The 22,786-nt window shown below is 39.7% G+C and overlaps 1 protein-coding gene across 4 annotated transcripts in view; it reads left to right on the plus strand.

Moving 5' to 3' along the window:
• The window catches only part of LOC149201234 (uncharacterized), a 243,426-nt gene that overhangs the window by 79,378 nt on the left and 141,262 nt on the right, over positions 1-22,786 (plus strand). For all 4 annotated transcript variants that reach the window (XM_089402896.1, XM_089402895.1, XM_089402898.1 and 1 more), the window contains exons 3-8: positions 7,853-7,977; positions 8,154-8,195; positions 8,367-8,448; positions 8,558-8,626; positions 8,709-8,879; positions 9,016-9,081. In XM_089402896.1, the coding sequence (XP_089259022.1) occupies positions 7,853-7,977; positions 8,154-8,195; positions 8,367-8,448; positions 8,558-8,626; positions 8,709-8,879; positions 9,016-9,081 (555 nt within the window). The remainder of the gene's footprint in view (positions 1-7,852; positions 7,978-8,153; positions 8,196-8,366; positions 8,449-8,557; positions 8,627-8,708; positions 8,880-9,015; positions 9,082-22,786) is intronic.

Here is a 22,786-nt window from a genome sequence, read left to right on the forward strand (position 1 = left end):
GTATTTGACCATAATGCTCGAATGATGCTATCCAATGAATAGTGATGTTAAATTCTTAAAGTAAAAGTATGTTCATATTTTTACTTAAATTTTTAATGCTACCATTAATTGACTTGGGATGTTTGAGAGTGATTTTGACGTCATTGGATTTCATATGGAAAAAGAAGAATTTTAGATCCCACTCAAAATCCAACAGATTTAACAGTTTTTAGGATTTCAGAATTGTGGGGACTGCAACATTTTTATTGGATTTTGTCATGTATGAGTACGAAACTAGCATTTAATCAAGAGCACGAAGACCTCTGTGTACTTTGATGTTAGTGGCATTGATTGTTGAACTCTATCATAACCCTACTAAAAATGTACCCATTACTCAAACAAAATATTGACTTGACATTCTAAGTTTTTCTTATTTCATTTTAATTCTTAGAGTGTGATATTGATGATATGTAGGTACTTATTGTAGCATGATTTTTTTTAATGCTAGAGGCCATCTAGAGCTTACTTGTTGATGTATTTTCAGTTTAGAGATGGATTTCACTCAGTGTTGTTTTGGTTATGTGCACCCTTTATGCTATATAAATGAGAATTTTTGCTTATTTGTGTATAAATGGTTTGGATCGATATGGATGCACATGAATATAGATGTTTTTCTTTAAAATTTGAATATTTTATGTGTTTTTGGTTGACTTTTTTTTACAATCCTCTAAGGGATTCGAATGGCTAATTTGGACTAATAATACCCCTAAAATAAAATAATGTGCATAATAACAATACTTTTGGTGAAAAGTCCACCAAAATAGCTAAATAAAACAAGAATAAGCCTCTCAAGAGGGCATAATGATCAATATAATGAGTCGTTGGGCCTTTGAGGAGGCCTAATGAAGCCCTAGAGGTGCCATGATGTGAACTTGGACTCCAAACATAGTGGACAAGGGGTTGGCCCCTTGTTTTCCATGCAAGAACCTGTGGTGCTCCCAAGTGGGTGTGGGGGCACAAGGATATCCTCATGGGTCTCCAAGTGGATCGGAAATGCCTGTAGACCATTTGTAAGGGCTAGGATGATGACATAATCCCTCCCTTTATAGCGGGAGACATCCTCTGGACCCTGGAACATTTGCCAAGTGTATGGTGCATGTGTGGAGCCGGCTGGGCATGGTGAACCAGGTGCATCATCCTCATCCAAAAGGTGGAACACGAGTAATCAACAAGTGGTGTTGGGGATCCATGAAGTACTCTTTGCTATGGTGGAGGCCCATGGCTCTCAACGCTCACCCTACAAGTGCCAATGTGGCCCTCTGGAGGGCTAGGACCCCATATAGGGTGACCAAGCCCAATATGGAGACCCACTTGCAATCCTGCATAAGATCCAATGCGTCCCCTTGCCCTCCAATACAACAAATCATTAGAATAATCAAGTAAAAGAGCTTACAAATCATGGAATCAATGGGGCACTTCATGGTGGCATGCCCTTCCATAGTGGGCTTTGGCATGTACAAGTGTCTCCAAGCTCAATAAGGGGCTAATCAAGGACCCTATTAGGCGGTTTCAACCTTTAAAGGGGGTGACATGTCCATGGTACATCCCTCAAGTGGTAGGTGGCAAATGATATAGTAATGGAACGAAGTGGGGATCACGAGATTCATCTAGACCACATGTCATGGTACAAGGGTAGCTATAATAAGGGAAGCCCACACTTGGGTATGTGAGTGTAGGAGGGAGCAAATCGTGGTACATGAGTTACCCCAACCTTTGTTTTTCCACCCTTCTTCATATGCCTTTTGCCTCTGATTGATTTTTCTTCATAACTGCTCGGGGCTCCAGGGGATGAGAGCATGATGTGTAGTATATAACAGTGGATACCCCCTTAAGGTGGGCGGTTCATTGCCCACCAGGGGTTAGGACAATCATGGGTTCCTTAATGATGGAGGGGGATCATCTAGGGCCCATAGGAGCCAGTGTGATGGCCATGGATAAGGGGTAGAACTCATGTTTGGCTTTTGCCCACGTGCTAATTTTGTATGACCCGACAATCTTTTGCATTTTGTGGTACATTTCCTGTTGAGAGTGGTCAAATAATGATTTTTCTTTTCTTTTTGGCCGCATCAACCTATGGGCATCATTCTAGGCCTGACCCAAGGTGTGGACAAGGGGAGGAGGAGGCTGACTGTGTGTGGATCCAATGGACACATTTGGACTTGGATGGGAAAAGAGATGAATAGGGATAAAATGAGTGGAAGGGGATGATGTATGTGGTGTCGGGAAGCGGGACCACACAACCAAAGTTGGGATTTTCCAAGTAGTGCCAACTCTAAAGCTAGTGGCCAATCAAGGTCCCACAGACTAGGATACAAGGCTAACCACGAAATCGGGCAATGAGATGAGTACAGACCTAACCCACTCTTTTCGCCAAATCCCCCCACTAATCCATGCCCCAAAGTGCCCATGACAAGTAAGGAAAATTACTCAACTATACAATTGAAAAGCCATACCTTTGGGGTCAGGGGGCCCACCTTCAAACATACAATCATAACAACTAGGCGAGGGACCACATGGCTGGCTCAGGTGGCGGAGATAAACGCACATTGAGCTATCTGGTGGCTGCAAGGGGCTGCTGGTTGCTGACTGAGGACCATCTAGGAGAAATTTTTTCTCCTATATACACTACCCACATGTGGTGGGTAACAAGGCAAAGGTTGTTGTAAAGACCATAAACTGAAATAAGGTGATAAGCAGAACATAAATACATAAACTCAAATACGGTAATAACCAGAATAGAAATACAGTAACTGTAAGGGATTTTGAACACCTACCTGAACTGCTGCCTGCTCCGGTGTAGTTGATGACGCCGCGGTTTCTCTGATCCAATTACCGGGAAACCAATTCCTCCCAGCCAGACTGAGCAGATGGTTGCTCAATCCAGTAAGCTTCTCGCAGAAGCTCACTGCCTCCATGCCCAGAACCTCAGACCGATTAAAGCTCTTCCACTGGTCAATCTTATTCCTCTGGTTTGTACTCTTGATTTTCTGCTCCTGGTGTTCTCCTTCCCTCCACTCTCGGTTTTTTCCCCCCCACATCTCAACCTCATCTCTGCGGTTTTATAGCCTGGGCTAAGCGGTGGCCGCCCTGTACACCTACGACTCCACCGCTTACTCCCGCGGTGACAGCTTCCTCCAGCCGTGAGTCATCCTCCCGTACAGGTGATTATAGGAAGCACTTAGATTTATAACCTTAGAATTTCACTTTATAACTTTCGCCCTTTTCTAATTTTATAATATTGAGTACTTTACCATAAACTTCATTTATGTTTGTTTTCTTTTTAATATAAACTTTAGAATTTTAGGTTAATTAATATTGATATTAATACTTGATTTTTGTTCTATTTTATAAATATCATTTTATTTATTTATTATTATATATATATATTTATTTTTGTTATTTTTTTTTTTTTTATTTTTTTATACAGGAGCATATAATATGTGTTTTTAAGGATGGGTCGTTACATACACTCCCCCTTCAGGAAACTTCGTCCCGAAGTTAGAGTTTAGATTTAAGGTTTTAATGGGCATGACTTTCCCTATTTAGGTTCCCAAGCTATTCTAAAATCATCCTATCCTTCCTAATCTCTTATGCTCCCATCCTATCCGTCCTCTACCAGATTATGCCATGGCGTCAGTTTTACTGACCTAACCATTCATAAACTCTAAGGTGACAACGTCGACTATACCGACCTGATTCCCAGTAGGCATCTGACAGTCATCATCACACGTCTAGGGGAGCATGACTCGCACAGTCCTCCCATGACTCCAGGGTTCGGAGGATAAACGGTGGGCAACACCTCCACCCCTCCCAGTAGAACTTAGGGTTAACACCCTATCATAGAATCACTTGGAGCTTTAATTGTTCTGAGGTTCTGTCATCACGTGCTCATCCCTGTAATTGGATACTTGAATCTGCAATCATACACTCACTCATGCATTCATAAAATGTGCATCAGCATATTCAAAATAACTCATGTATTATTCACACAGTATAACATATTTTTACCATTTTTTATGCATGTCTTTTGACTTCCATCTAAAATGTATTCACTTCTTGATTTCTTTTCCATTGATCATATTGACATGTAAAAATAAAACAGATTTACAATATCTTAATTTCTATTTAGAAGTAAAATCCTTTAACTGTCTTAACTTTCCTTTGACAACTATAATTTAATAAAATGAACCACATATATCGTTTTGGTATCCATTTACCAACAGAAGTTAAACATATATTATGTCACAAAATTTCATGTTTATCTATAATCATTCAAAATGTTTCTGGGTCTCTGATTGCAGTGGAGTAAAATATATAATAAACATAGTTTAAAGTTCTTCAAAATTGACATAGCTTAGGGTATCTTTGACATATGTCCTCTGTATTTTCCCAAGTTGCTGATCCAGGACTATACTTGTCCCATTGGACCTTAACTTGGTCCACCAGGCGGTTCCTGAGCTGTCGAATCCTACGTTCCAGAATACGTAAAGGTTCGACCGATATGACTCCCTCGTTTGATACCTGCAATTCCTTCCATTGAAGGTTATGAGATAGATCAGCTATATAATGTCTTAATACAGAAACATGAAATACATTATGAATTCTATGCAGGTGAGGTGGCAGGGCAAGACAATAGGCAATAGGTCCCACTCTTTCCACGACTTTAAATGGCCCAATAAATCGGGATGATAACTTTGTCCCTTTTCCAAATCGAATAGTACTTTGATTTGGTCTGATGCGGATGAAGACCTGATCCCCTACTTCATACCACCTATCAATTTGGTGAGCATCAGCATAATTCTTTTGTCTATCCTGTGCTTCCTTTAATCGTTGTCTAATTTGTCTTACCTGCGCTTCCATTTCATGGATTAATTTTGGTCCTATTAACACTTGATCTTCTAACCTGTCCCAACTTAACGGTGTTCTGCAAGGTCTGCCATATAAAGCTTCAAATGGAGGCATCCCAATCGAACTGTGGTAACTGTTGTTGTATGCGAATTCGACTAAGGGTAAATACTTTTCCCAGTGTGATTGCTGATCCATCACATACATTCACAACATGTCTTCAAGTACTTGATTTACTCTTTCAGTTTGCCCATCAGTCTCAGGATGGTAAGCAGTGCTTAAATTTAGCTGAGTACCTAAGGCTGTTTGCATGCAAGTCCAGAATCTAGAAGTGAATCGTGAATCTCTATCCGATATAATCTTTTTAGGTACTCCATGAAATCTGATAATTTCATTTATGAATACTCGAGCTACGTCAACAACATCGTAAGTATCTCTTACGGGAATGAAATGGGCGCTTTTTGTTAATTTATCCACCACTACCAAAATGGCATTGTGTCTTTGAGAAGTAAGAGGTAGTCCAGTGATAAAATCCATAGAAATGGTCTTCCATTTAGACATAGGAATGTCGTGGGGTTGTAAGAGGCCCGCTGGGTGACAATGATCTACCTTTACTTGCTGAGATTCCAAACATTTTGCAACAAATTGAGTGATATCGCGCTTCATACCTGACCAAAAGAAGAGCTTCTTGGTGTCCGCATACATTTTCCCTACTCCAGGGTGAGCACAATATACTGCTCTGTGGGCTTCCCCGAGGATGGTATCTCAAAGATTTTTATCATCAGGAATATACATCCTTCCATGGAATCATAAGATTCCATCGTTTTCTAATTCATATCCCTCAAATTTAGATTCTTTTGCCCTTTTACCCTCAAGGCCCGCTCTCACTTTTAAATACCAGCTGTCTTTTATAAGATGATTCAGTACTCATTGTCTTAAGTCCACTTTAATGGGTATGAGAGAAAATATCCGAGGTCTCCTGCTTAAAGCATCGGCTACTACATTTTCTTTTCCCTTAATGTATGATATTCCGAAGTCATATTCACTTAGGAATTCACTCCATCGCCTTTGCTTGGCATTTAAGTCTCTTTGGGTGAACAAATATTGTAGACTTTGATGGTCGCTTTTAAGTGTAAAACTTCGTCCTACTAGATACCTTACATATATTTGCTCTGATACCATATGTAAAGAACATTAACTGAAATAAGGTGATAAGCAGAACAGAAATACATAAACTCAAATACGGTAATAACCAAAACAGAAATACAGTAACCGTAAGGGATTTTGAACACCTACCTGAACTGCTGCCTGCTCCGGTGTAGTTGATGACGCCGCTGTTTCTTTGATCCAATTACCGGGAAACCAATTCCTCCCAGCCAGACTGAGCAGATGGCTGCTCAATCTAGTAAGCTTCTCGCAGAAGCTCACTGCCCCCGTGCCCAGAACCTCAGACCGATTAAAGCTCTTCCACTGGTCAATCTTATTCCTCTGGTTTGTACTCCTGATTTTCTGCTCCTGGTGTTCTCCTTCCCTCCACTCTCGGATTTTTTCCCCCCACATCTCAGCCTCATCTCTGCGGTTTTATAGCCTGGGCTAAGCAGTGGCCGCCCTGTACACTTACGACTCCACCGCTTACTCCCGCGGTGACAGCTTCCTCCAGCCGTGAGTCATCCTCCCGTACAGGTGATTATAGGAAGCACTTAGATTTATAACCTTAGAATTTCACTTTATAACTTTTGCCCTTTTCTAATTTTATAATATTGAGTATTTTACCATGAACTTCATTTATGTTTGTTTTCTTTTTAATATAAACTTTAGAATTTTAGGTTAATTAATATCGATATTAATACTTGATTTTTGTTCTATTTTATAAATATCATTTTATTTATTTATTATTATATATATATTTTTGTTATTTATTTATTTTTTATTTTTTTATACAGGAGCATATAGTATGTGTTTTTAAGGATGGGTCGTTACAGTTGTGTTATACCATTGTTATCAGAACCAGACCGGCTGGACTGTATCAGCCGGTCCAACCAGTTTCAGATCTGGAGACATGTTTCTGCATTTTTGGGCTATTAAGTGGGCCTAATGGTTAAGAATCTGTGCTTCCTTGTAAGAGGCCACAATATCAAATCTAGAGGGGGTTAGAATATGTACACCTACATAGACTTTAGCAGTCAAACCATTGCGTGGTGGTACCGTTGCCCTTAAACGGGGTCTTATACACCAATTTGGTGTATGGCTTGGTTGTGACCTTAAAATTAGATTATTATCATTATTATTATATTGTGTATTTTGGATCCATATTGTGGCAAAAACATGTCTTTTTAATTATTGCAGCCTTTTTTCTCTGTCACTTGGAGCCCTATTATTTTTGTTTCTCAGCTTCAAGAACAAAACTTTTTAAGATGAAGGGCATAATTTGTACTAAACACATCTTATTGTGCAGTTAGATTCTGTTCATGGACTCATCATTTTGTACTAATGTTTTAATCCTAGGTATTTATGATATCATATTTCAAGTACTGTAAAAGGCTACTTTCATGTATAAAAGTTTTTTCTCTTGCTTTGCATGAATCAGGGTTTCTCCCTCTTCTTTCCAAATTTTATCACTTAAGAAATAGTACAATCGACAAGTTTCTCCAGATACATCTTCTTCCTTTACTCTGGATATGATGCTGCAATCCACGTGGGTGTGCAGGGCCCCCCAATACTTTTGTTCTTTTGGTCCCTATTTTTGTTGTTTGACCTTCCCTCCTATGATATTTTCATGCTGCTATTTTAGTTACTTCTGCTGTCACAGTAGTAGTGGTGCTGCTTTCTGATACAGACAGAATGTAGTTGTTACGTTGTATGCCATTACAGGCTTAAAGCAAGACAGATAGCTAGAGTGATAAATATTGTGTTAAAAAGAGGTCTTATTGTGGTATATCATGTCACTTAACTTATATTACTCTCACAGGCTGCAAACGTCTTAGTTGATGCAAGTGGTGCAGTTGCATTAGCTGACTTTGGCATTTCTGCATGCGTATATAATATTGGCAATAAACAGTTGACAAAGAACACATTTCGGGGAACGTCTTACTGGTGCTGGATTCTTTCTTTCTAGTTTTACTCACCAGTTGTTGTGCATTTCTATGATAATATTTAGAGTAGGAAACATTTATGTGCAATAGGTTTTTTTCATCTTGGTTAGTAGGATTTCCTATTCATCATTTAGTGAATAATTATGTATTTCTTTCTCCGAGTGAACTATTTTACAGGACTGCGCCAGAATTGAAGGAACGACATGCATATGGTCCTAAGTGAGAATCTCATGCTTAGATTTTATAGTTTTCATATGATCTTTTTTTTATAGTTTTCAATTTTTATAATATTTTTTACAATTTAGTAATTTACACAAGCATAAACATGCCTGGAGCATTTACTTTGTATTGCTTTGTTTTATGTTCTTATGCAACTATTCTCAATATCAGAGTTGATATATGGTCCTTTGGAATAACGGCATTGGAGTTGTCTCACGGGCATGCTCCATTTACGAAGTATTCTCCTATGAAGGTGGATGTTCCTCTGCTTACATAGATTGATCAGTACTGTTGGAGGCTACAACACTCGTCTCCTTTTTCACTGTCACTCATTTTGAATCTAAACATGGATATTCTACCAGGTTTTGAAGATAGATTTGCAAAATGGAACTCATGCGAATGGCTATGAGAGACACAAAAAGCTTTCTAAGGTCTGCTTGTCATACCATGAGTAAAACTTTACTTGATTATGCACTTCTCCTTATTTAACAATTTATGCTGTTGCAATTCTAGTCTTTCCTAGAAATAATAGGTACCTGCTTGGTAGAAGATCCTACAAAGAGACCGTCTGCAAAAAAGTTGTTGAAACACCCATTTTTCAAGAATTCCCTATCCAATGAGGTTGTGGTTCACACACTTTTGGATGGCCTCCCTCCATTAGGTGATCAGCTCAAGGAATTAAAGGTTAGAATTAGAAATTATGATTTCTACAGTTGAAGTTATTGTTTGACTTGAGTAGCTTCTCCTAGATTTTTCGTACTTCTTTTTAGTGACTTTAGTCTTTATTAGAGTGTAAAGGTGTCAGATGTTTTTGCTCCAGCTAAGGGAAGTGGCCATGGTTGAACGAAAGAAAGTTCCATATGAGGAGAAAGAAGAGACATCCCAGGTTCGTTTCCTCTTGAGTTCTATTATATAACACTTGTGATTTCAGAATTTTATCTAACATATCGTGAAATTATGATTTCAGAAATTTAGCTAATATATCATGAAATTAAAAATTAAAGCAGAGTTCTACATTTTGGTTCATTTTTTCATTTTCGGTTGGTGAAAGCATTCCATTATCATCGTAATTCTCTGTGTAGTATGTAAGTTTAGTAAGGTACCTTTTTCCAGGTGTGTTTTCATGTTTGTGTGTAATCAAATTCTTTTCAGGTGTAGATTGGCAAATATATCTAGACAGCGGATATGTCTTGTAATATTTATGGCCCAAAATTTCTAAATTAGTGTTATGATAGAAAGTCCTGCCATTGGTTAGAATATCTACTACATTGTGAATTGAATTTTGAAGTAACCTTGGACATAAGGATGACAAGCTATGGGAAAAAATATTGTGCTCATATTAAGACACTGAGATGGTCATATGGCTTCAGAGTTTATCTTGTTTGTTCTATAGACCTCTTTTTTATTTTATTTTTTTCGCAGTAACGGTTAAAGATTTATACTATAAATGGCTGAGGCTGAACTGCACACCTAGAATTACAAAAGGTGAGGTAGGTGACAGGTGTTGAAGCCACAGTTCTAGTTCATCCTGTGAACAGGTTTTATCCAAAAAATACATACATTCATTCTTCCAAAAATGTCTAGCTGCTGGTGTGCAGGTAAATTGTCTAATAAACGGGCGTAAAAGAAACACAAAGTGACAATACATACAAGAAACTTAAAATAAAACTAAAAGTTTAGCTGAAGTTGGTGTGGGCAGCACAATGTTCTGGTCCACTTGTGCTACTCCTCCTCGTTTCATATCCTTGGTGACAGATGTGTTTGAACAATTCACTGAAGCTGTTGTTGCATGTGCCAGGTAGATGGCATCAAAACCCACAGAAGTTCTAGCGCTTGAGGCTGAATCAACAGAGATGTCCAAGATACTCAGGATGGGAGATGCCAAAATCACTAGGGTAAAGTGAAGACCTTTCACCACTCTTCCTAGTAGAGATTGGAATGATGCTATGGCAGAGGCCATTTCGACTTGCTTCCCTTGATGGCCAATTATGAAAGTCTATATCTCAATTCTCTACCTCCTATTCTCTCAAACTGAGAATGTGCTTACCTGCTTCAATGACACACTGATCTTGTACCCCTTTCTTTTCCCTTGACTAGCTCTCAAGTTCTTCCTTCCAGCATTTCCATTTTTTAGTTGAGGAAGCAACAACTATACTGGGTCTCCTCTACATTCCTTTCACAGTGCTTCAAGCCCTTTGGAACAATGTTGCTTGGGAGCGAAAACGGGAGCGGGAGCGACCATTTTCAGAAGCTCCCGGTTTGGGAGCGAATCCAGGAGCGATTTTTTAAAAATATATATATTTTTTATATTTTTTAATTTTTGATACATAAATGTCAACAAAAACATGTAGAATGATGAATTAGACATAAAAAACATAAAAAAATATAGATTGATCATTGAACCATATCACATCAATCATCTAGAAATTATAATCGTCATCAACCATGTCCACAAGTTAGTAAAATACATATTACAACTGCAACATATTGAGTCTCATGAATCATGATTCATCAAATTGAATCTTAAAGTTTCAACTTCAAGCTTTCAAAATTGAAAATTCAATAACATTTATCATCATTGATCACCAAAGTTGTAATTGTAAGCTAAGTTTAACCATTACAAGAAGTAATATCTAAGATATTTCTAAATCCTAACTTCTAACTGTTAACATGATATGAAATGTTATAAATTTATAAAATGAAACATGAATAATGAAATTAAATGAAACAACTTTAGTCTTTCACGAAGCATCATATTCATAATTCACATCATTACCAATGAGTTATAATTGCCAAGGCCCAACTTCAAACTTCAAATTTTCATTGTCACAGTGATATATTGTTTACAAAAAATATCATTATGATATGAAAGAGTCAAGAGTCAAGAGTCAAGGACTCAAAACTCAATAGTTATGAAAACTAAAGTCTAATAGAAACTAAAAAAGACAAGTAAACTGTAAATCAGAATCTACATGTGGCCCTTGCCACGAGAGTCTCCAAGAGTATAAGCAGGTCGTGGTGGTCTTCTAGGAGTCTCCCGCACAGACCGACGACCAGAACTAGAACCTCCACGTGAGGGTGTAGATGGAGGTGGCGACAGCAAAGGAACAAGACTCGGACCTCGAGCACTGCTACTGGATGGTGGAGGTGGAGGTGGAGGTGGCATGGCTGCTGCAGCTGCTTCATCTTCATCCCTTACAAGTTCCTCTTCCAGTTCTTCAATATGTACAATGCCATCCTCCAAATTGTCATCCTCTGGTTGATTGTCCCAAATTTTATATGTGGGATCCTCATAAGCCTGATCACAGTAATGACTCAACAACCTCAAGTTGTAGTGCACATAAACCAAGCTTTCTGCTCGGTTTTCGTTTGAGTCTGTTTCTTTTCACATTATGTATGTAGCTGTAGGTGCTCCAACACCTCTATGCAGAAGAAGTATTTACAACCTGTGAAAGAACTTTTTTTGCCAATTTTGGCAAAAGTCCATGCCCGCCATATGTTTCTCACCATGTGAGAGTATCAAATCTATCTCTGTCGTCCATTGCATGGAAGTTACCATACAAACCAGTGCCACTGAAGTATCTGCCTATTTCAAAGCGCACAGCGGCACATTCCTCCCTGTCAGGTACCAACTTTTCTAATGCTTCCAAATATCCTTTAGTTACCTCTGGATCTAAATGGGGTTTGGTCCTAACCCCACCCCCTGCTGCAGGTTGGCCCAACCAAGATGTAGAGTAGTATTTTGGCTTAAGGATATACGCCAAGAAATGTAGTGGAAGATTAAGCCTATTCCACAGTTCACACACACAATCATGAATCAGTTTGTACAAGTTGGGATCTCTATTATGAACAATGTCTTTTATTTCCCCCAACATGGTATCCATTTGCTCATACACCTCGCCAATCACTGGTTTGTCTGTATCTGCAAATCGAATCATGTGATAAATTGGCTTGGTGAAATCCAATACCTGCCTCACACTTGTCCAAAACTGCCCATCAAGAGCGGCCTCCTCCACCATTTCAAAACCTGCCATGTCAGCTACATTTGTAGCCCTTTCCTTTAATACCTGCCAATGTGGACTTGATACCATGCTAGCTAATGCCTTTCTTACCTTCAAAAGGCGCTTGAAGGTGAGGTAATAGCTACCAAATCTGGTCTTCGCAATCTCAACAACTCCAATCTCAAGTGACTGCGGAAAAGGCCATGGGTATTGCTATGATTTGTAATAAATTTTATCATTTGTTTGCCTTTCTTGTACAAATCACCAATCCATTGGTATTGTTCATTTTTGTTGTTGATAATATCATGCAACAGAAGGTTCAATGTGTGAACCAAACATCTAGACCAAAATATGTTGGGGTATTTATCCTCAATAATTGCTCTCGCTGCCTTACAATTAGGAGCATTATCAGTGATGACTTGGATGACAATGTATGGGCCAATACGCTCAATTGTTTCAAGTAATGCTTCTGCAATGTTGATGGCGGTCTTGAACTTGTCTGAGTAATCATGTGCAGCTAGAAAGATGGGACCACTAACAGACACAGCAAGAACACTTATCAATGGCTTGCCTTTTACATTTGTCCATCCATCAGATACAATGGACCATAGTTGCACGAAGCGCCCCCCCCCCCCCGGTTCCAAGCCCCGAAGCGCGTCCCGTACGGAAGCGCCTAGGAAGCTTGGCCGGAAGCGCGCTTCCGAAATTTTTAGACGCTTCCTGGAAATTTGGAAGCGTTGGCGCTTCCGAAGCGCCGAAGCGCGCTTCGTACGGCGCTTCCCAGACGCTTCCCAGACGCTTCCCAGGCGCTTCCTAGACGCTTCCCAGACGCTTCCAGGACGCTTCCAGAAAAGCTTCCAGAAAAGCTTCCGGAAAAGCATTTAGAAAATCGTTTTTTTTTTCAATTTTTTTTTAAATTTTAGGTGAGTTTGCTTGTTGGGGGTGGGTCCACCTTGGGTTAGGGTGACAAATGAAAGCAAAAAAAAATATAAATATAGCAGATGCTCCCTCATGGTAATGTTAAATTCTTAAAGTAAAAGTGACATTCTCCTTTATTTTTCATTTTCATCCTTTTACTTAAATTTTTAACATTACCATGAAATGACTCAAAATGTTTGAGAGTGGTTCCAGCCTCATTGGACTTCATATGGAGAAAATAGAATTTCATATCCTATTCAAAATTCAGCAGACTTAACAGTTTTCAGGTATTCAGGATCAATGGGATTGTGGCATTTCATTAGATTATATCAAGTATGAAGGTATGCGATTAGCATTTAATCAAGAGCACCAAGCCCTATATGTACCCTGGTGTTGGTGGTGTTAATTGTTGAACTCCTTTGTCACGCGGCACACCCTTAGCAAAAAATTACCTTTCAATCAAGTCAAAATCATCGATCAAACATGTTAAGCTTTTTCTACCATATTTTAAGTCTTGAATTAGGTAGTTTGATCAAAATTGGGCAATGTTGACTAATATCCCTAGACAATCGAGGTAGAGGCAAAGGCTAGACAAGAGGAGAAGAATCTAGATTCTAGATCATTAATGTACAATGGATGTTATATCTATCTTGATTTATGCAAAAATATGCATGTTTTCATGTCTTCTACAATTAATTTGGTATTTGGAATGTTTGTTTTGAGTATAAATGCAAAAAAATATAAAAAAATATATATATAGCAGACGCTTCCGCGGACGCTTCGCTTCCTAGATTTTTGGAAAATGACGCTTCCACGCTTCCGCTTCCGCTTCCGCTTCGCTCCCGCTTCGTGCAACATTGCAATGGACACCCCATGGTCAGTCCAAGAACTTGTCATTCTATTCAAAGAATGTGATATTTTTGCTTTTTCATGATCAAGGCCAACGGTTCTTGCCTTGTCATACCCAGGGCTCTTGTATCCTTTAGGGGCATCATTTATGGCAGAAACCATTTCGTGCCAATAAGGTGAGCGAAGAACATTGAATGGTATCCCACATGCATAGAGAAACCTGTAAACCTTTGAATCCACATCATTCCTACACCCCTCATCAAGGAAATCTGATATGGTTCTACGCCTTAAAGATGATGACCCTGTGCCTCCATATCCACTGCCTTGGGAGGATGCTGAAGGAGTTCTTTGTGATTGTGAACTTGGTTCAAAGAAACCCCTTGATTTTTTTGATCTGTATTGGGCTTCCTCCTCTTCCCTTATGTATTTGGCTCTATCCGCTGCTGACGCCGCTGTACAAGTTTTGATTCTTATTTGTTTGTCTCCATCCCATGGCCTTTTCCCGCAGTGGTGTCTTCTAGCACGGGTGTATGAACCTGTGTAATCAGTGTTGCAATGGTGGCAATGAAATTTAGTGGTTCCACCCCTCTCCCTGTTTCAACCCTGTTAACATATTTCCACAATGGAGTTTGGTCTTGTTTAGTTTTTTGAGAGTCATGTTCACCCTCCTCCAGCTCCTCACCGGGGTTTTCACCAATTTGACTTTCTCCAGCTTCTTCATCCCCCTCTTCAGTTTGGCCCCTCCGTTTCCTACTCTCCAGCACCATAATAACCATAAAAGGGACCAGGAAGAGGAAAATGCCCAGAAATATAGCCAGGTCCATGGTGTTTGATGTTTGTAGGGTTTTGATTCAAGAATCTGCAAATTAATTTAATTTATTGGGATTAATTAATTTAATTTATTAATTTCATTCAAATTCATAATTTTTAAACTCAATAAACTAAATTAAATTAACTAAATTACTACCTAACTAAATTAAACTAACTAGAATCACTAAATTACTAAGTTACTTACCTCTGCAGGCTTGCTCCTCGCTCCTCGCTCCTTAGCACTTGCTGCTTGCTCCTTTGCTCTTGCTCTTTGCCAAGCTCTTGCTCAATGGTTTGATAATGAAAATTTTTTATGCCCTTTAGGCTTTTAAAACAATTTTTTTTTACGTCCGCGAAATTTTTTTTCCGCCTAACTGCTCCCGTCGCCGCGCGAATCGCTCCCGGAGCGATCGCTCCCTGATCGTTCCCGGGCTTAAAAAATCGCTCCGGGAGCGATTGCTCCCTTATGCGCTCCTGAAAATGGCAAGGAGCGCAAATTTTTTTAAGGGAGCGCGCTCCCGAAAATTGCTCCCATCTGGGAGCGATTTCGAAAGCACGCTCTCGAGGCGCTCTGGAGCCGCTCCTGCCCGGAGCGCGATTCGGGAGCGGGTTTGAGGGTGGGGGACGCTCCCCCACAAATATGCTTTGGAATCTCCTTTAGATCATAAATAATGCAACATCAACTATGGTAATGACAAATTGCAATGCACCATAATTGGATGCCTTCACTAGGAGAGAAGACACCTAGCACAAATATCTAGACTTGGATGCACAACCAAAGCCACCCCAAACTTGCCTACTGTGAAAATTCCTAGATCTAACAATCTCAGGAATCCTACTGCAACCAGTGGAATCTACTTCTCCTAGATTGTAAATCACATTACAAGCTTACTTCAAATTTCTTCTTGAAACATTGAAGTAAATTACTGAACCAACCTACACCAAGTAAATATGATTATGAAACATAGAAACTGAGCAAGGAAAATAGAAACACATAGGACACAATTATTTTTGGACAATAGACCCCGAAAAAACCCAATGCGGGAAAACCGGTGCAACAGCTCTGAGAGTTTATTATTATTATGCAGTAGAAAATTCTGAATACACCACTGAATACCTCACAGGGTTATTCAGTTACAGAAAGAAATACTAGTAGAAGCTTTGTGAGTTTACCTCACACAACCACTGAGAAAAAGTCTTGGCTGTTCCGGCTGCTGGATGAGGTGCCCCTGGTAGGCATCGTGCTATCTCTGTGCTGCCTCTATGCTGTCCCAATGTCAACCCTCTCAAGCACAGCGTCACCCAATTGGGAATCGATCAGTAGCCCAGAGTCACTACTCTCAGCCTCCCAGTCTCACACCTCGACTTCCGACTGCTGAAACTGACCCTCTGCTCTAACTATCGACTTTCTCTCTCTCCCTCTGCGCTGCTTCTACGTGGCCCTTCTGGCCATGTGTTAGCCTCTACGTCAAGGCCACTGGATCACTCACTGCCTCTCTCTGCTGATGATTCTCTTGTTGAGAATCTCTCTCTCCGGAAGATGCTATCCCTGCCCCTCTGCTGCAAGAAATCTCCTCAATCGATTTTCCTTTTGAGAACTTCGCACTTCAGAGAATCGATTTTCTCAATTTCTCTGTCTTTCAAATGACCCTCGAGTGTGAGAATTTCTAATCTGAAATTCTACTGCAACTACTGATTTATTTCACCTACTTATTCTTCACAATAAGTTATTTACGAAATCCCTTCAGCAAATATTAAAATAAATTCTACTGCATTTATCACATAATTACACAGAGAAAATCCATACACAAGAACCAATCACATCAACACAGTTGTTTTTGGACAATTGTCCCCGGAAAAACCCAATGTGGGAAAACCGGTGCAACAGATGAGGGTTTTATTAATCTTCAACAACAATCGCTTTTACAAGGAATGATTTTACAGAGAAACTGAGAGAAAACACCTGAGACTTTCCCTTGGAAACTTTCGAACACCTTGGAGACCCTTCTCCCACTTCTGTGTCACTTTGCGTGGATCAGCGTGGCTCTGCGTCAGCCCTGTGTGGATCAACGTGGCTCTACGTCAACCCTGCGTGATTGTTGCGTCTCCCCTGGACTGCATCTCCCTTTGCGCTGTCTCTCTATTTCCCTGCGTCACCTCCTCCTGAATCACTGATTGCTGCTGATGCCCTCCTCTTACTCCACCCTACAACTCTCCCTTTGAAATCGATCTCCTTCTCTTTGAGAATCGATTTTCTTTGAGATACTGAGTATCTATCGGTGTGTCTCCAAATGATCCTCGAGTCTTCTCTTATACTTTTCCTGTTGATGAATCAACGACCGAGATTAAGTCTCTAATCAACGGCTAAGATTAAAACAGACTTGATTCTCGTCTCTTAGAAGCTTCTCACCCTCACCTTTATTAATACCTATTAATATTTTAATTTTCCTAAGTTTAGACTTAAGAACCCATTAAAAAATATTAATTGTTTTAGTAACTTTTCATTCGGGTGGAATTTCTCCCAACGATTTATGGGTCTTGGAGATCTTATGTGCCTTATCCTCTCCACCAAATTTCAAGGCTAGAGCACATCCGATGTTATCAAAAATCAACATCAAGTCCCTTCTTATATCTTCTTGTTGGACAACCAACGACCTAGATTAAATCATAATCAAAGGGTCAGATCATTTTGGCTTGATCCGTGTATTTTTCTAGAAGTTTCACCCTTGATTAGATTAATACCCATTAATATTTTAATTTTTCTAAGTTTAGACTTAGGAACCCCATTAAAAATATTAATTATTTTAATAAAATCACTTATGGGTGGAATTTCCCAAAATGCTTTCTGGGTTCTTTGGAATGCATGTGCCCAAGCCTCCCTGCAAAATTTGAGGCTTAGAGCACATCCGATGCTACCCCAAATCAACACTCCCTCTTAGCGAGGAATGTGCTCTAGCAATACACTACTACTGCACACTGCTCTGACTCTAAAGCATCATCCTCTGCACTGTTGATCTTTGACATGCTGTCCACCAACTACTGCGTTGCTGCTGATACTGTACTGTTGCCTTTGACACTGCCATTGCCGATGCTACATCTGTACTACAATTCCCTCTCAAACGCTGCATCTGTTATGCTTCTAGCACTGCCACTTCTACCACTGCATCCGTATTGCAACTTAGTTGCTAAGAGAAGCAACTGAAAACACCCAAAACTCAACAAGCATCTAGTGGATACACCTCAATGCTGAAATATTGAGTGCTGCTAGTTCCATGCTCTCTTCTGAAGCCATTGTGCTGCTGAAGCTCTGCACTGTGCCTCCTTGCACTGCTACCTCTCTGGTCTGCACTGCTCACATTTTGGCGCTAGTAACCACTGCATCTCTCAAATCGACACTCCATGGCACCAACTAAAAACTCCTCTATCCCGCTACTATTGATCATGGGCTCCTGTAGCAAGGTGATGATTCAAGAGGTGGGCTCCTCAAGGATCTTGCCCATCACATAAATCACTATGCACAAGCTGTAAAGGGGCTGAGGCGTGCTAAGAGGCACGTTTTTCAAAACTATCCCGATGATGTTTTCCGAATACACATCCGAAACAAACACCATCTTTGCAAGATACCATTGGAAGACCTGTCACCATATTTTATTTACATAGATTCTAAAGGGAGTGATAATTTAAGTGACCAAATCACTAATGCCAAAGTTTTCTCACTTCATCATTATGAGCAACAAATACCAAGGGAAGATTTGATGACCCAAAGTTGTTAAACTTATACAACCTTGTAGAATCATCAGCAATGCCAGTAGCTAAAATCTATCTAGGATCTCTTAGGTCCTTAATTACAACATCGTGAGGTGAAAATTCAACGATTTTACCTTCACCTGAATGAGTTATCTGATATATAGATAGAAGGTTGCAGGATAAGGTTGGAACACATAATACATCATTAAATTGACCATTGTCTAGATGAACAGTTCCAGTCCCTACAACACTAAGAGATCTATCATCACCAACATATATATTTTTGGTGTTACAATCATTTAAAGAAGAAAACCATGTGATAAGAAGCTCCAGAATCAATGAGCCACTCATGAGAATGAGAAGAAGAAGATACATTTAGTGCATAACCAGATCGAGATGCTTGACAAGCACATGCAGAAAGTGTATTCCTGAAGATGAAGTTGAAGTTGAAGAGTGCTTCAAATGGATGTTATGCTTCTTCATTGCTGCTTCCAAGGCTTCCATCTTCTTAAAGCATTTGGATTCTAAGTGGCCATCTCGATGACAAAAATGGCAATGTCTATTAGTCTTCTTCCCTTTGTTTTTATTTGCCTTATCATTTTGTTGAAATGATTTTTCATTTTGAGACTAAAATTGCTTAGGACCCTTGTTTGGTTTAGGACCATTCTTTTTAGGATACTGCTTCTTAGGATTCTTTGAATTTGGTTGCTGCTGGGGAGCAAAGGCTTTCTTAGAAGAGTTTCCAAGATTAAGAAGACCAAGATATATAAGATTTTCTTGTTCTCTTATTAAAGAATCACAAAAGGCATCAAAAAAGGGGGACTTGTAGTCTTGTCCTTGAGAAATAAAGGCTTCTCTAATAGAATGGAAGGTGGAAACAAACACAGAGTAGGCTGGTCCCAACTTAGTAAGAATGGAATAGATAAGGCTACCATCTTCTTTCTTAACCTTAACACCTTCCAAGAGAAGTCTAAGGGTCTTGAACTTGGACAAAAAATCTTCAATGGAAGAAAAATTATTGGGGTTCAATGTAAGAAACTCATTTTCGAGTTGATGGGCTCTAATTTCATTCTTAATTCCAAAAACTTTAGTGAGCTGTTTCATTGCTTCATTAGGAGTATCAAGTTCTGTGATATGGAATCTAAGGTCTAGAGAAATAGACATCCCTATCAACCCACGTGCTTGATCTTGCCTATTTTCCCATTTCGCTGCCTTATCTTCATCTTGAGGTTTGGTTTCTTGGCCTGAGGCTATTCTGTAAAGACCTTTACTTCTAAGTTAATCCACAATGTAGGACCACCATTGGAAGTAGTTGGTGCTGTCAAGAATAACTTGGAGCTGTAGTTTCAGCATCTACAGCTTCAATTAACAGAAATTGAAGCTGTAGATGCTGAAACTAAGTATTCCAATGGAAAGATCTCGAAAAATTAGGTTGATTAAAAAAATGGCTCTGAAAACGGTTTCCGGATGAAGAAGTTATGGCTTTTTGAAAAAAAGTTGTTGAAGATGCCAATGAAGTACGTGAATGTGTGGAAACGAATGATAATGTTATATTTAAAAAAAAATTCCCCCCTTTCCAATCTTAATTTAATTAGCTCACTTTAAAAAAAAGATTTTGTGTGACTCACTTCTATAAATAAGTGAAAGTCACTTTTACAATGGTACTTTATGAGCTACCCACTAAATTGTAACTTAAATAAAAGATAAAGAGACTTTAGAATTATAAGTGACTCACTTTTTATAATGGGTGAGAACACTTTTACATAAAGTAACTTTAAAACATAAGTTACATGTGTTTTTTGAAAAAGTAACTCAACAAAAAGAACGACTTGAACTGAAGACCTCTATTCTCATAAAGTAACTTTGGACCAAGTGATCTAGTTTAAAACGTTAGTAATTTTTGGAAAAGAGGAAGGTTATTTTTTTAGTCACTAAAGCTTTGGGGTGCGTGCTTACTTGAAAAAGCTCTTTTTTGCCTACAAAACAAAAACCACAAAACTCAACACGGACATACAAAAAAAAACAAACTTTACGGCTTGAAGTTAGCTTTAGCCGGAAACTAAATATTTTCCCCAATGTTTCTGATTTTTCAAGGTCACATTATGACGCGGCTGAAAAGAGCATACGCATGAGAAAAATCCTTCTTTTCTGTTTCTGATTTGCCTAGATCGCACAGAGTTGCGGGCAAAGAGAATACGCAAAAATGAAAGGTATAGATCCGGTAATAAAAAACAGAGAGCTAAATAAGCCGAAATAAACAGAGAGATGAATAACTAGAGCTGCAAATAAAGACTGTATACCTCCAGATCTTAAAAATGATGTAGCTAGGGCTACTGAAAACCTTTTCGCGTGAAATGAAAGGGGTTCCTCACTGGAACAGATGCTCCTAAGACAATAGAGAAGTCCTCTCATCCCGAAAGCAGTCAGAAACAGTAGATCTAGGAAACGCCAGTCGGATGCAGCTGTACTGGCTTCAGATTTGGATCACCAATGGATGCGGCCCTCAAATAGCTCCGATACCATGTAGGAATTTACAGGGTAAGTTCCTCAGACAACACCAAAGGACACCGCTCACAAATAGATTACAGATGAATACACCAGTATTCTTGACGTGGTTAAAACCCTCAAAGAGGGAAACAGTCCACGGCTTGAGCCAGCGCGGCCAATTCAGGCAATTTATTGATAAAAGAATGAAAATTTACATAAGCTTCTCTCATGAACGATTACGCTACAAATGACCCTCCATGTTCTTTAAATAGAGATCATGGACCAATCGTGTGTTAAGCCATGGATCAAGTGTCGGTAATACCGAGGAGAGAATGAACCGTCGGATCACTTCATGTGTAGAACACATCGTGACCGTTAGATTGTAAGTTTCAAAAGTGCATAGTAAAGAAACACACTTTACCTAACTTTACACTAGACCAAGTTATACTTAACTATTTCCTATGTGTCGGAATATCCTAACAGTTGGGTTTTTCCGGGGACATTGGTCCAAAAACAACGGTGTTACTTGTGTGCTTGTTTTTCCTTTAGTTGATGAGCTGTAATGTGTTGACGATGTACTTGTATTTATTTTCAGTATTTACATGGTAAATAACTTGTTAATTAAACAGAACAAGTAGGCAAAAATAAATCAGAAAGTACATGAAGGATTTCTAATAGTTAGACTTAGAAATTCGAACACGATGCAAGGGCTGTGTTGTCCTCCTCCTCTACTTTGGGCTTCGACCCTCTATTTCTGCTGCTGCTACCGTCAAGTTTGAACTTGAGCAAGTCTCTCCTTAGCTCTTCTTGTTTCAGAGCTGCCCACATCTCGTCTCAATTTGGAAACGCTGCTTTGCCCAAGATACTATGGACAAAGATTTGCCATTCATCTGAGACGAAATTTAGAGCCAGTCTCACTAACTCTGAATCTTGAGGTTTATGCCACGCAACCGAAAACTCATCACGAGTCTCCTTCAGTTTTTTGAGGAATGGATCCACACGTTCTCCCTTCTCCATTTGAGCAGATCTCATGTTTTGCTCTAAGTACATCTTCTGCTGCTCGAAAGATACCTGATATAATGTGGCCAAGGCATCCCACATCTCCTTAGCAGTCCCTTTGCTAGCGACGTGGCGCACTACGAGATCCTTGACTCCATCCAGGATCATCCTCTTGGCCTTTGACATCTCAGCGTTGTACTTGTTTAGCAGATCTGCATTCACAGGTTTAGCTACGACATTATCAACATACGTCTTGAGGGCATGCTCATCTAGAAGGAAAGACATTATAGCCTTCCAGATGGCATAGTTGGAAGCCCTGTCCAACCTATCTTGATCCCTCAAGCCACTGGTTGCCATATCTTCTGAAAAATGTCGAACAACTCCCTCTTTCTCCCTACTGTGTAGCTTCTAGGCTGGCTTACGTACTCCCTGATGCAGTTGGTAAGTCTGCTGCTCCTCTGCTGCTCAACAAATGAGAAATACTGATTTTCTCGGCAAGAAACCATTGAGGAAGTATTCCCTCACTATGCAATCTGCTTCTTCCTTCTGACGACTTTTCTGCCCAACACTCAGCTCGCAGACAACTGCGTCCCTCTAGCTCTGCATGGCTATGCGTAGCTCCTTCTGCCTTGGCTAGTTTTCGATCTAGCAGTCTTACCTCTTTGTCGGCTCACTCAGAGAGAGATACCCATGAAAATATAGCAGTGTTCCATGGGGATGTGTCCCCCAGGGTCAGGTGCGTGCATCCCTCGCACCCCATGCACTCGGGACGGGGAGACG

The sequence above is a fragment of the Pinus tabuliformis genome, chromosome 2_1 (assembly GCF_031772625.1).
Source record: "Pinus tabuliformis cultivar Carrire ecotype Pingquan chromosome 2_1, CPIR1, whole genome shotgun sequence".
Lineage (NCBI taxonomy): Eukaryota > Viridiplantae > Streptophyta > Pinopsida > Pinales > Pinaceae > Pinus > Pinus tabuliformis.